Source organism: Stylophora pistillata, chromosome 6 (assembly GCF_964205215.1).
Source record: "Stylophora pistillata chromosome 6, jaStyPist1.2, whole genome shotgun sequence".
Lineage (NCBI taxonomy): Eukaryota > Metazoa > Cnidaria > Anthozoa > Scleractinia > Pocilloporidae > Stylophora > Stylophora pistillata.
Genome location: NC_142524.1, coordinates 6,143,214 through 6,158,039, shown reverse-complemented (window position 1 = coordinate 6,158,039; position 14,826 = coordinate 6,143,214). Strand labels below are relative to the sequence as shown.

The following is a 14,826-nucleotide window of genomic DNA, read 5'->3' as shown; positions in this document are numbered from 1 at the left end:
GAGAATAGATTCATGTATTTTTGTTTATTCTTACATTTTTATTCATCTGCCAATTTATATGCACCGATGGGAATTCCGTGACTTTTCAATTACAGTGTAAATCCTTCGGTGATTTGTGTAAAGCTATCAAAGCGAAAAAACCTTTCGTTTTTAACAGACTAGAAAGAGGCGGCGTGGCCAAGTGGTTCGAGTGCTGAAATTGTAATCCGGTGGCCCGGGTTCAAGTCCTCCACCCTGCCACTCACTGGATTTGTTCTCGGTTGCCCCTGGTTCAACTCCTTGGCTGCGCTCTGTAAATAGCCCACTGGTCTGCCTCCTGCCAGTGGAGATTTCTAAGCACTTAGTTTACATTGTGGCTGAAAAGCCCCTAAGGGGGAGCTTCAACTTACGTATTTATTATACCATACCCCAATGGGTTAGTTATCGCTGATTTCAATTGCACCTTTAAATACGTTTCCTCGCCTACGAAGAGCATGGGACGTCGTGAAACGCAAGCTGCGAGAGGTCAGCAATTGGTCTGTCTCTGATATCATTAGTGCCATTCCCCTACCCACCCTACCCTTTTTTAATCCATAAGTTAAAAAAGGTTACTTTTTGTACCCAGACCCTCCACAGCCTAGCAGTGGTACATTTCATCTGGCTATGAGATCAGTCATTCTCATGTAGAGTCAATTTTCGCCCTGCAGACACCTCGCTGTTAACTCAACAGTCGTGTAATATAATTTTGTCATAAATGAATAAATTACTTTGTCTCTTTGATAACCTTCAGGCTGGACCATGGTGTTTAAGGCTGTAACTGGGGCCAATCAAAAGGCATTGGACATCTACAAGTCGGGTGGCACTTTCAATGAGGACCAACTGAAAGCTATCGACGTCACTAACCGATTCCCAAATGACTACAGAAACAGGATTGTGCTGAACTGGGAAGACTTCGGCGCCACTGAGGTAAACATTGTTACCCAGAATATCTACACGCTTTTCAAGGTTTTCCTGTGCCCATGTAATATTCACAGATAAAATCTAGCTTACAATTACCGCAAGTCGACACTCACTCGTTTAAGCACATAGGGCCGGTATGTTACGAGGTTTAACCCGAAGCGCAGATTTACGGAAGCAGTGGCCGGGCCTCAGTTATTCTATATAAGATTGATTTAACTAGAGAAAGTTCCTTCCACCACTGGCTTTCGTCCTCTTGAAACTGTTCGCAAAAGTAAATGTTCAGATAAAAAGTTCAGCTAAATTGAACACAGTTTAGAACGCTGTTTTGTTGAATAATGGCTTAACTTTTTTGAATAACGAGGCCCAATAGAATTCACATCATCCTAGATTTCCAATCACTCGGCCCGAGAACCCCTGACACTATGAATTCATTTTTGTTATAGCAAAAATATATCAGCTCAAGTCTTTGGCAAACAGCAATATCTTTATTTATTTCAATAGGTAAAAGTTGTCCTTTATAAGGGTGGAAATCCAGTAAAGGAGCTAATCTCCAACGCAAATGGAAAAAACAATATGGACTGGTTCTATATCAACCAGCTGAAGAATACACCTTGGTCTGACATCTGAACGGAGCCGTGTAATCTCTTTGCTATCGATCCAAAACCCGGATATGGCCGCAGCTTTATCATCAAAAGCGTGTACAAAGGATGCCCAGGGTACGATGGCTGGATGGTGATCACTGGAAGGGGTTGTGGATGGGAGCAATCAAAGCCCCACAATGCCATTCTCTTCAGCAAAGTGGATGGACATACCAACTGGAACAAACACGGTAGGGGAAATTGCTGTTGCTTGCCATTTACAAGGGACAATCGGTTCACCGACATTGCGTTCTATAGCTAACACAGGATGTAAGCGCGACCACGAAAGAGATATATATTGATTTAGAACATAGCTAGCAGAGTCGCGCAATCAAATTCATCATACGTAAGCGTGCTCAAAATCCCGATAGTGCACGCTGATAGCGTCAGCAAATCCGACTTCGCCAGAAATTTTTTTTTCGCTCGAGCGGCCATTGCTAGTGCGGGGAAAAATAACACATTTCGCGACAATAATGGATACAAACAGAAACTCGGCCTGCTAGTCCGAAAACGAAGACAATGTTTCGACCTTCTCCCATGGGCTAGAGTTCTTAAATGAGGCAGAAAAAGAGAAAAACAAAGGAAAAGGAGACTCGGCATCAGCGCCGTCACGATTCGCTTTAACTGATATTGTTGTCCGTTTTTCGCGTCGCATTTGATGCACAATTCCACCGGCTATGTTCTTTAACAATTGGTTCATGCTTTCAGCTGTGCACTATCGAGTTATGGAGCACGCGGGAAGTTTGGAGAGCACGAAAGAAGCGTAAGAGTTGCCCGAGGCGATAGCCGAGGGCAACTCTAGCTTCTCAAGAAGCTAGAGTCGTAGAAGAAGCTAGAGTCGCTCTCGGCTATCGCCTCGAGCGACTCTTACGCTTCTTTCGTGCTTAGCAACCTCCCGCGTGCATCCATAACTCAATAGTGTACGCTGTGGTGTTTACCATTTGTTAAAAAAGCAAAACCCTCGCTGTACTGACGCATCAGAAAATATTTTATCTCTCTTTCTTCTCTTTTGCATGCAAGCGAGTTTTGAGAACGGACCCATTTCGTCTTAAACTTTGGCTGTTTTTGAAGTCGCCGACAGCAAAAACAGAGATTATCGATTTTCTCCAAATTAAAGCGGCCTCTCTGAAAACAAACTACCTCATGTTTGGTTACTTACCAATAGCTATCTATGGGCAAAATATCAGCGGAAACAAATTTTTGGCTGTGGCCACGAAATTTCAGTTTTGCTCGATTTTTATAGGCATTGGCTCTTAATAATAATGCCGGGCAGTCATAGGATGACCTTCTTCAGCAAATTTTTCCAACCCCAACTAATTGCGATTATTTCGTAATTCTACTGTTACGTGCAACAAAAGCTACTGATTTTTTCATTTTCCTTCGTCGTGGTTTTCTCATGAGATGCAGGAAACTGCAAAATGCAGTTTCCCTCAGTTTAGATAGCCCAAAATCCTATGGGGATTTTTAAAAACAAACGCCTTGATGCTTGATGCAAGGAAATCCCACGAGTTTGAGGGTGTTTCCTTAAAATTGTAACTTGGTGACGATTGTAACTTGGTAATGATGTTGGATGGTTTCATACATCAAAGAGGGATAACCTTATTGTGGAAAAGTTTCCAAACCTAATCAACAGCGGTTAATTTCGTGATCTGACAGATACATGCAGCGAAATCTACGGACATCGATGTGTCATGATTGTCAGTGATTTTGCCGTTTTCTCCCCCGAGATATAGCACATTGCCAAATACAGGTCACGGACTCAAAATACTTTCCTTTCGGTACTGCAGCAAGGTTTGATTTGATCCATTATTTAAAGGAGTGACCTTCAACCATGAATGTTGATCTTTGATAACAGCACTGAAAAATATATCTTGATCTGCTAGATTCAGTTCACTTATAAAAATGTACCGTCAACGAACCCTCTTTTCTGAATTACAAGCAAATGAAAATAAAACCTACAGGGTGTTTTTGGGAGGCTGCAGTTTTGCCTAAGTATGCTTCTAGGGTAGTGAATAATATCATATCATGTCAGGAATGGGCTCCGAGTCATGCCAAGAAATGAATGGCATTATTTATATATCCGGAATTTTAAAGAAAAAAAGTAAAAACCTTAGAAGCGGTGATCCTTGTCGAGTGGTATTTGAGAAAAATAACAGAGCCATTTTGATTCACCTTAATATAACAAGCATTTGTCTTTTTGACGTCAAAATCCTTTAGCATAAGCTGCTTGATATCTATGATACTCTTCAGGCCATGATGGCACATTTCGTCATAAAATAATGTTTTATTTCTCAGGAAGTGACTTTTACACCTTGCAGAACTCGGTTTCTGCTCACCCAACACCTCTTTAAAAAGGGAGAAAGTGACTGAATTCAACGTATTTACCTTATGTTACGACTCGGTTGTAAATATAATTTTGTCTGTCAAGCATAGGATCCAACAGCTCGGAATACGGTATCAAAACATTTCTTAATGTGTTCAATTAGGCTCTGTAATAACAGTTGTACATTTACGTTTTCTCTTATTCAATGTAATGTGCCTTAGATATGATAATAATTAAAAAACGCAGTGTTTTTAATATGCCATCATATGGCGACAATTAAATTTGTTATTTTATCTAATTCATTTTTTTCTTTCCCTCGCCTTTGCTATGATTTTTCATTTTGCTTGGAACTTCCATCTGTGATCTTGAGTAGGAATACCTGTAAATAAATTAGGACTGCAAGGAAATGATTATTTACTCGTGTAGACGAATTAAAGTACTAGTAGCTCCTATTCATCTCTAGATCTGCGCAGATACTGACAATAATATAAAGTAAATATTGCCAGGCATTTGGAATGTCTAAAAATATCCATAAGCACATTTTCTTCCTGTTGAGAAAGCTAGGCGCTCGTTGAATCATCATTTCTATGGGTATAAAGTTTAAAAAAATACAACGTTTGCAAATCATGAGACTTACGTAGATATTTAACAGTTTTCGCTTTATTTCGTTCTACAAGAACTTCTGTATCAATTAAAACTACTCTTTTTTAAAACAATAACTTTGCTCGTCGTACGTCAAATTGTCGAAGTTGAACAAATTATCAACAATTTATCTTAGAAGTGTGTATCATTACGTTTCTGAACATTTTTTTTTAAAAAACAAACTCATCACGCATCAATTAGTTAGGGATTTTTTAATTTAAATCTATCCGCTAGTTTTGAGTTGTTTACCCATTTACTTATTAATAACTTTTGTTAATTTTAAATTTTTAGATAAAACATCATCGTTTAATTTCATTAAGGAGCTCTCTTCATCAGAAAAAGCATAAAAAGCTTTTTGTAACTCTGCATATTACTGTTCCTATTAAAACAGCCACAGTCACGTTCACCGTTGCAAAAATGAGGCCTGATTTCAACATAAGTATTTCTCCATCCCAGCTCGAAATGAGTGATTCTATTTAAATATCTCCTTATTATTTTTTTTTTCTTTTTTTTTTGTCCTATATTTTCCTTCACAATCATCGCAAATATCAATTTATTATTCTTTAGGTAAAATATCAATTAGTATAAGAAACATACCATGACATAACTACGGTATTTTGAAGCCAGACGTTTTAATTACCAGTCAGTGATAACTTCCTGTGGAACTTTTCATTCAACACGTAAACATTGTCACTTATTTACGTGCATGAATTAGCTAGGGACCTTTAAAAGAAGAGAACCATTGGAAGAGATCGCGTTTTGGACTTCAGGAATCCGAAGGAGCAAAAGGACTCTAGGATCTGTCTTTTAATGATAAAATACCCAGGAAGACTTTAAGAAGGGAACTAGATCTGCTGATTGAGTAAGTTATTGGTTACAAGATGAAAGGTTCCAAACGTTGTTTTGCCCTCAATCGTCTATTTTAAGTGCTACTCTCGCTAAGAGCGGTCCCCTCGACTTCCCGTCCAAAAAGGGGTTTAGGACGCATGTTTCAAAAATAGACTGTCACAAATTGTTGTTCCTTTTTATCTTTAAAAAGAGGCAAAAAAGGTTTAGAGTGACGGTATACAACCGTTTCAAAGTTAACTGGTTCTGGTCAATACTCCTCTGTTTGTTAGTGTGGCTCAGAATTCGATATCACGGTAAAGATGCGTGACGCTGTATCAGAACTAATAGCTCTACCAAACTGTTATCCGTCTTAGCGTTTCCACCGGTTTGTTCCCTGATTGACAGTTAGATTTTCTTAGAAACTGCGACGGCGACACGTAGCACAAGAGTCACTACCTCTGATTCTGAATCATATCTTACTTTTGTCCTCTCTGCAGATATTCGTTGAACATGCGAAAATTGGTAATTTTGTTCATTCTCGTGACTTGTACGCTGTCTGTCGCAGTGGCTGATCATGATAAATGCAATGCAGATAGGGCCTGGAAGCTGTTTGTTTGTGATGGGAATCAGTGGCAAGCCATAAAAGCTGATGATATTTTAGATAACAGAGGCTCACCCAAAAATCCGGGAAAATCGTGCGATGACATAAAAGATGAAAGACCCAATGCAGCGAATGGCATATATTACATCACGTTGGGTGGTAAGTTGTCGTTTTTCGGGTTCAATTGCAACCTTTGCGTGCATAGGCTAAGCTCGTTTCATTTTATAAGCGTACTAGCCCAGATGTCCATGTTCTTTAGTAGAGGACATTTCGCCCTTCCGTTTTTCGTATGAGAAGATTCGACCCGGCTATTAAATGGGTGTAAGCTTTCAAGTTTCACCGTGGTAAGCTTGAGTACCTGCCACCTCTCATTCGATCACAAGAAAACTTTCACAAAGGAAACAGTGGGGAGGGGAGAGGTGGGATACAAAGTCTGCTCGGGTGACAAGGCACTCATGAGGGGACCCAGATTCATGATGAGAGCGAGGAGTGGAGCCCAATTGATGAGGAGTTGGAGAAAAATTTACCCCCCTCTCTGTATTTGGCTACATCTTCACTTAGGGAACGATCATTATTTATAGCCTGGTTGGGGGGGGGGGAGAGAAAGGGGGGAGGGGGTCAGAAGATTTTGGTTATGTCACAACTAAATTTACCTTATCCATGCATAAGGCTCTGTAATATGCTGAAGACTTCCCCCCCTCCCCTCCCATTCTTTCATTTCATAGGCAGTCAATCTCGGAAAGTCCTTCCTTTACACTCAGTGGCGGCGACTGATGCCCTCTTCCGTTCCCCCTGAGAACCATGGGATTCTCTCCTCCCAAAAAAAATCCTTTTCCCCCTCGGACGAGAAATAATGACTAATCTGACTATAAAAACTCTTTACGGAACAGCCACGTGACCATAGATTAAAAAGGTGCTTTGGGTTGAAAATCAATCGGGTAAAAAACTTTAACAAAGTTCCACTGCATTCATGGCTATGCTTTAACTTTACTGCTCAGTGAGTTTCAGCGAGATCTCTTAAATCTTTTTATATCATATGTGTAATTTTTGATCTGGACTGGGTTAGTGTTACAGCTACAAACACTATCAGCGACATCCGATATGCGAATCCTTAAATGAAGTAAATCCCCTTCAATATCCAAAAAAAAAACCATAATGACCAGAAATGTGACGTACTTTAAATTCGTAACGTTTTGTCTCATGCAAACAGAAATCAAAGACGCTTTTCCAGTATACTGTGACATGTTCAACGGAGGTTAGCGATACCGAGTTTATTTATATGATAAATTGAATTGTTTGTATTATTTTTATTATTATTTATTATTTCTCTTAATACTTTTGTCTTCGTCGCACGCTCCATACTTTTTCTGCTTATTTTTTTTTTTTTAATTTATTGAAACTTTCAATTGAGAGTCCATAATGATTCAGGATTTAACTGACTGTGCCTTTCTTCATTGTGAGATTGGTCGAGGAAACTCGCGTCACATTTCAATCAGACGCACACCTAACTGAAGCCAATTTCAGAAAGTTTGCACTTTTCATTGTTCTTCTCTTTGATTGGTTGTTGTGATCTTTGCTCACGACACTCGAAGAGTGATTTAAATTGGGTGAAAATAGATCCATGTTGTACTTTTTTCTTTTTTATGCTTACATTTTTATTCAACTGCTAATTTTTATGGACCTTTCAATTACAGCGTAAATACTTTGAAAGAAGTGTTAGCTCTTTAACCCCTTTCCCCCTCCCCCACCGGCCTCCTCTACATAATCGTCAGTTTCCTTAGTGGCCAATATGCCGGTTCAGCATCAAACTTGGGTGATTTGAGTTCAACTGCAACTTTGGCCCGGTTGAATACAGCTCTTCCCTTCAAATAGTTACCAGAATTGATTCACAAGGGAATGAGCGGGGAATCAAAATTTAGAAAACAACGAGTTCGGCAGACGGGTGACCAGGCATGAAGAGGTCCTGATTTGGGGGAATGTGACTTAAACAGAAATACTGATGAAATCTGATAAGATTCAGCAATTCATTTATATTTACATTGCTATCCTTTTTTTCTGTCAGCTTGTGAGGATAAAAACCACCATTGTCCATACTGGGCATCAGTTGGCGAATGCACAAAAAATCCAAAATATATGTTGCACAATTGCTTCAAAAGTTGCGGTGTCTGTAAAGGTATGCAAGAGTAATTTTTCAGAAATTCAAATAAGTTATACATAACATTTTAAAATTGGGTGAGAATAGAACCATGTGTCTTTGTTTATGCTTACATTTTTGTTCATCTGCCAATTTATATGCACCAATGGGAATTCCGTGACTTTTCAATTACAGTGTAAATGCTATCAAAACTTTTCAATTACAGTGTAAAGCTATCAAAACGAAAAAAACTTTTGTTTTTAATAGGCTATAAGGAGGCGGCGTGACCAAGTGGTTAGGGTGCTGGACTTATAATCCGGTGTCCCGGGTTCAAATCCTCCAACCTGCCACTCACTGGATTTGTTCTCGGTTGCTCCTAGTTCAACTCCTCGGCTGCGCTCTATAAATAGCCCACCGGTCTGCCCCCCGCAAGTGGGGATTTTTAAGCACTTAGTTTATTTACATTGTGGCTGAAAAGCCCCTAAGGGGGAGCTTCAACTTACGTATTTATTTACGTATTTATCATACCATACCCCAATGCATGGGTTAGTTATCGCAGATTTCAATTGCACATCTAAATACGTTTCCTCGCCTACGAAGAGCATGGGACGTCGTGAAACGCAAGCTGCGAGAGGTCAGCAATTGGTCTGTCTCTGATATCATTAGTGCCATTCCCCCACCCACCCTACCCTTTTTTAATCCATAAGTCAAAAAAGGTTAATTTTTGTACCCATACCCTCCACAGCCTAGCAGTGGTACATTTCATCTGGGTATGAGATCAGTCATTCTCATGTAGAGTCAATTTTCGCCCTGCAGACACCTCGCTGTTAACTCAACAGACGTGTAATATAATTTTGTCATAATTGAATAAATTACTTTGTCTCTTTGATAACCTTCAGGCTGGACCATGGTGTTTAAGGCTGTAACTGGGGCCAATCAAAAGGCACTGGACATCTACAAGTCGGGTGGCACTTTCAATGAGGACCAACTGAAAGCTCTCGACGTCACTAACCGATTCCCAAATGACTACAAGAACAGGATTCTGCTGAACTGGGAAGACTTCGGCGCCACTGAGGTAAACAGCGTTACCCAGAATATCTACACGCTTTGCAAGGTTTTCCTGCGCCCATATAATACTGATTCACAGATAAAATCTAGCTTACAATTACCACAACTGGACACTCACTCGTTTCAACACATAAGGCCGGTATGTTACGAGGTTTGACCCAAACCGCAGATTTACTTGATCAGTGGCCGGGCCTCAGTCATTCTATACAAGAAGATTGATTTAACTAGATGAAGTTACTTCCACTACTGGCTTTTGTCCTCTTGAAACTGTTCACAAAAATAAATGTTCAGATAAAAGAATCAGCTAAACTGAACACAGTTTAGAACGCAGTTTTGTTGAAAAACGGCTTCATTTTTTTGGAATAACGGGGCCCAATGGAATTAACTTTCACATTATCCGAGATTTCCAATGACTCGGCCCGAGAACGCCTGACACTATGAATTCATTTTCGTTATTGCAAAAATGTATCAGCTCAAGTCTTTGGCGAACAGCAATATCTTTATTTATTTCAATAGGCAAAAGTTGTCCTTTATAAGGGTGGAAATTCAGTGAAGGAGCTGATCTTCAACGCAAAAGGAAAAAACAACGTGAACTGGTTCTATATTAACCAGCTAAGAAACACACCTTGGTCTGACATCCGAACGGAGCCGTGTAATCTCTTTGCTATCGATCCAAAACCCGGATTTGGCCGCAGCTTTATCATCAACAGCGTGTACAAAGGATGCCCAGGGGACGATGGCTGGATGGTGATCACTGGAAGGGGTTGTGGATGGGAAAAATCAAAGCCCCACAATGCCATTCTCTACAGCAAAGTGAATGGACATACCAACTGGAACAAAGACGGTAAGGGAAATTGTTGTTACTTGCCATTTACAAGGGACAATCGGTTCACCGACATTGCGTCCTAACCCAGGGTGTAAGTGCGACCACGAGAGAGGGATATATTGATATGTAAGGCAGACCAATAGGCAGAACACTCTAAAATTCCTATGGATATTTCATAGCATAAGTTCATTTGACTTTTGATAGCATTTCAGTTCTGTATGACAGTAATGAACACAAATTTTCCCACTCCCAAAAGTAATTTTCCCTGGTAACTAAATTAGTGACTTCTGCACGCGATTATTACGCAATAGGACCCACCTTCTAGACAACGAATGACTCAATCTATGTATAGAAAACTTTACTTCTGTGTGCAGATGCGTAAAGAATACCAAAAAGGTGTCATTCACTGAGCATTTCCTTGATATTGCAGTAAACGTTGGAATTGCAGACGTTCTGGCAGTTTTTGTGCATTAGGTAGGTTATAGAAATAAGATAAAGGAAAATCCGTAATTTAAATTAGTTGGAAAAAATCGCTATAGATAGGAAAACTTGGTAATACGGTAAAGAGCGGAAGATATCTGTTGTAATTAGTTCTTATTAACCAAGGGGGAGGTCTGTATGGGAGAATCTTGACCGAGGTCGCCAGTACAGACCGAACGCAGTGAGGTCTGTACCAGCGACCGAGGTTGAGATTCTCCCATACAGACCGACCTAGCTCGGTTAATAAGATGTTTATTATATGGCTGTGTCTTATATGCCAAAATTTTATATTCTTTGTACCTTTTTTTTTTCTAGACCGGTCTAGGTGCCGGTCTAGATGGGACAATCTAGACCGCTTTCAATATTGATTTCAGCCAATTAAATTTGTGCATTCGGTAGTTCCCAGTCCCTGTGAGACACAGCCATATAATAATGACTTTTACTAAAGGTTTAACCCTTCAGTCCCTGAAAGGGATTCTAATTTCGAGTAAAGGAAATGATCACCGATTAACTTAGGAAGCTCTTAATTGGCTAACAAATTAACCCTGAATCTACCAGAAGAAATGTAAAGAGAACAGTGCGCAGAATCTGAATATCAATATTAGGATGTGAGAGATTAAACGGCAAATATAACAAGGTAAACATGATACGCATAGTCTGACTGGTCAATTCAGTTTCCGAGCGGATGCTCAATGTAATGTGTTATGTCATAAAAGAAGTAGAACGTTCTTGGGATGTTAAGAGAACATTCGGAGAGCTTCTAAATCAGTCGCTTTCAGCTCATGATTTATAAGCTTTCCTCGTGTTCTCCCAGCATCCCGCGTGGCTTAATCACGTTATAGAGCCCGGAAAAATGTGTTCCATTGCTTAAAGATACGATGATAATCGCTAAAGAATGAAGGACAAATTCCACTATCTTTATATTTATACTGAGTGATCTGGATGACATTTTTGAAAGAACAACGGGAGCGTTAGTTGGAAATAGTTTAACTTAACCAAAAAAATCAATATTACCCAAACAGCGATCTAAATAAATCGAAAAGCGAAACAACGAAACAAATATAAACCCTCTGGTTGTAATTAGATATGGTAATGTGGCTTTCTCTTTTACTTGCAGAATCGAAGTGAATCACATCGGACCAGTCTTCCACCGAATCAGATGAAAAAGATTTGAGGCAATAAATATTATTTTGCTCGGGTAACTGGGGTTGGGTGAAGGAAGATTTTGGGTAGCTAATGTAAGGGGTTCTTCGCTGTGCTTATCGTAGAATTTTAAGCCTCATAAGCTGAAAAATAAAAAAAATGATAAGCACAAAGGCTGTGGTCAATTCTCTTTGTTACTGCTGGGGCGGATCTACGGGAGGAGTGCAGGGAGGTGCACCTTCCCCCCTCCTTCCCTGAGATGATATGCGGTATATTGGTGAATTGGTTCAGAAAAGCACACATAAACACTGGATTTATTTTTAAAAACATTTACCTGCGTGTTAAGTAGTTTAGTAGTAATGACTTACACGGTATGTTAAGCGCCGATTAGTTCGAGGCCTTAACATACCGGGAAACCCAAGGGAATTTAATTGCCATCTATGCCTTAGGGATGGGGAATTTAAACCACCTTGCCTGGGTGGGGTGGGGCATTTGAACCAGACATACTGAGTCTTTCCAGCATAATACATGTGTTTTATGGACGAGTTTGAAGGTAAAGAGTCGGCTTTCGTGAGCGAATGGCTTAGAAAAACAATTTTCAAATCGTATAATGGTGCTTACAAGAAAAAACAACCCAACAGCAGCACCAAAAGGTAACACGGGACTTTTTCTAAATTCTACAACATTGGTTGATTACGTAATGAATCCCTCAATATTGGGTGGGGTATTTGATTGCAATTTTGGCACACGGGTAGGGTTGGGAAGTTGAACGAGCTCATCAAATGTTCAAATACAAGGTGAATTAAAAGGAAAGTCGAATCATGCCACTTTACGTCCTTTCTAGAAAAAAAATGCCAGTATTCACGAAAAAAGACCTCGGAGATTCAGGTTTTCTTAAATTAGAGATCTGTAAACAACAAGGAAGCATTTAACTTATCCCATTTACTTTTGACAGTTAGAGCGAAAAGTCAGCTCTCGGCGGCAACTTTTTTCTAGATGGGTGTGGAGATATTTCTCTCCTAGATGTTGTTTTATGGTATCATAAGTGCTCAATTGAGGCGTCAACCATTGGTTATAGACGTACATTTTGTGAATTGAGTCCACTCTTTGTGCATTGTCAGGTGGAATTTTCGAAAATGTGCATATTATGTTGACCGGATGCACTAGAAGTTCGCCGAAACCACAACATATTTTCATACTCCTCCACCCTATTTTAGCTAGTCTAAAGTTAGCCTGGAGTAGAACTTCGAATTTTGGGCTGAGCCCAGATTAAAAGTTGCATATTTACGGTCATGGCGGCAAAGGCAAAGTAGGTGTCAAACTGAAACATAATTTTCAGTGCAAAAATACATCAAAAAAGGAAAACTTATGTGATTTGTAATCACAACGGATTGATCTAAATATGCGAAGCAAAACATAATTCCTCAAAGAAGAGGTTTGTGATAGACGAGTAGTTCAGTTTGTGCCATTTTTGATGATCGGCGCTCTTAAAATCGGGCCTTTCAGCGCTGAAGCGATGTTCGCTCGGAAAAAGAATATTTTATTATATTTCGCAAAACCAAGGCAGTTTCGATTACTTTTAGACTAGGACAGATTCATGGGCAAAGTTTGAAGGAAATAGATCTTTTGAACCGAAATGCATCGGACCCCTTTTAGAGACTACCCATCGATTTGGTCTCAGTAGCACTTAAAAGCGAAAACTGGTCACTTGGATGCCTTAGCTGACGCTCCTTGTTCCATCCCTCACTCTTAAAAATCTCAAAAATAAATGGGAGCTGATGCACGACTTGCGAACAAAAAAAAAGGTCAAGGTCATTTGGAGCAAATTTGCAACAAAACGACAGAAGAAGATTTTGATCTCGAAATGCAAAACTGAAATAAAAACTGCGGTGATGTGAACGATGAGAATGCAAGAATCCATTGCATGCCATTTGTCTTTGGTCATTACTCGTTTCCTAAAATTCATATTCAATCGATTACAGAACCTGTAGTTGAACTAAGCTCTTTTAATGTTTTTGTAGAACTCCATGCTCTTGACTAATGTTAAGCTCTAAACTACCACCTCATTTTACAGACACAACCTTCAGTCATTTTTACCTCATGGTATGACGTAAGTCATGCTATGGGGTTTAGGGTTTGGGGGAGAAATTCAATTAAAAAGCACTCACTTACTTTGTTAGACATTAATTTATGCATTAAACCCGGATTAAACACTTTGTACGTATATTTGGGGGATGGTACAAAGGCGAGAATATGCCGAACTACTTGGATAGATTCAAAATGGCGTCCGGTCCCTTCAAGGGTGATGGTTTTTTTATTCCAAACTTGATCAAAACATACCTTTGTGGAGCCAAAAATGGAAAGGAAATATGCTACAGAATACTCGACTGCAGAGAAATGGGCGTCTGAGTCCTAAAAGCACAGGTGGCCCAAGCTCTGTCACAGGCTCTTTCACAGTGGATTATTAAAGAGTTTGTATAGTGGTTTAGTTGGACTTGCTTTTGAGTTCCGTAAATGTAAAGTTGTGTGAAATAATCAAAGAAATAAAGTCTTACCTTCATAGAGAGTAGTCTGTGTTGTTCTCCTCGCGATTTGAGGCCGTTTTGATGTGTTTTAGCTCGACGCCCCAATCACCACCGAAGTCACCGTGCACAAGATACGGGAAGGCCGGAAACTTCTGTTGACACATGCTCGCCAAACTATTTCTGTTGACATGATGTTGACACATACTTCTGTTGGCACATGTTCGCCAAAATTGCTCGAAAACAACACTTAAATACTTTCCCTCGAATCAAAACTCGGCAGCACGAAAGCCAAATAGTTGCCCTTTAAGTTCATCGAGAAAAATCCCACAAAAGTCGGTTTGTCTAGAAACCAATCCAGCGAGAATTTCAAATTAACGGCCGTCCTGAATTTTTCTAGTGCGTGGAAGGAAATTCGTAGAAATAAATGTTTGTAGAAATTCGCTGCTCGTAAACCCTGATAAAACAAAACTTCTCCATGTGGGCGTCCCCCAACTAATGAGAACTTTACCTGCCACTCTTCCAAGTGCCACAATATTGGGAACTGAAATCAAGCCTGTGACCGTAGTTAAGGACCTGGGAGTGCACATTGATTGCCATCTTAATTTTAATGAGCACATCACAAAAACGGTATCTGACTGTATGTTTAAATTAACGAGAGTCAATAGGATAAAACATTTAC

The 14,826-nt window shown here is 39.8% G+C and overlaps 1 protein-coding gene, 1 long non-coding RNA gene and 1 pseudogene across 4 annotated transcripts in view; 2 read left to right on the top strand and 1 right to left on the bottom strand.

Annotated features, from left to right (window-relative positions):
* LOC148727945 (uncharacterized) overlaps window positions 1-14,826 on the top strand; it is a 33,927-nt pseudogene that overhangs the window by 193 nt on the left and 18,908 nt on the right. Inside the window, exons 2-3 of the transcript XR_016002561.1 lie at window positions 770-945; window positions 1,441-1,768. The product of XR_016002561.1 is annotated as an uncharacterized LOC148727945 (transcript). The remainder of the gene's footprint in view (window positions 1-769; window positions 946-1,440; window positions 1,769-14,826) is intronic.
* Window positions 5,260-11,795, top strand: LOC148727948 (uncharacterized). 2 transcript variants are annotated; one of them, XM_088763404.1, is made up of 8 exons: window positions 5,261-5,404; window positions 5,868-6,130; window positions 7,182-7,226; window positions 8,034-8,144; window positions 9,005-9,180; window positions 9,690-10,017; window positions 10,430-10,473; window positions 11,597-11,795. In XM_088763404.1, the coding sequence occupies exons 2-7, from the start codon at window positions 5,881-5,883 to the stop codon at window positions 10,471-10,473; spliced, it is 954 nt and encodes a 317-aa protein (XP_088619530.1). In that variant the 5' UTR covers window positions 5,261-5,404; window positions 5,868-5,880; the 3' UTR covers window positions 11,597-11,795. The 2 variants fall into 2 exon arrangements, with proteins under 2 accessions (XP_088619531.1, XP_088619530.1); XM_088763405.1 differs by lacking the exon at window positions 8,034-8,144 and having other exon boundaries at window positions 5,260-5,404.
* On the bottom strand, window positions 9,316-14,551 carry LOC148727947 (uncharacterized). The gene is made up of 2 exons (XR_016002564.1): window positions 14,178-14,551; window positions 9,316-10,161 (listed from the first exon to the last, which is right to left on the bottom strand). It is a non-coding gene; the product is annotated as an uncharacterized LOC148727947 (long non-coding RNA).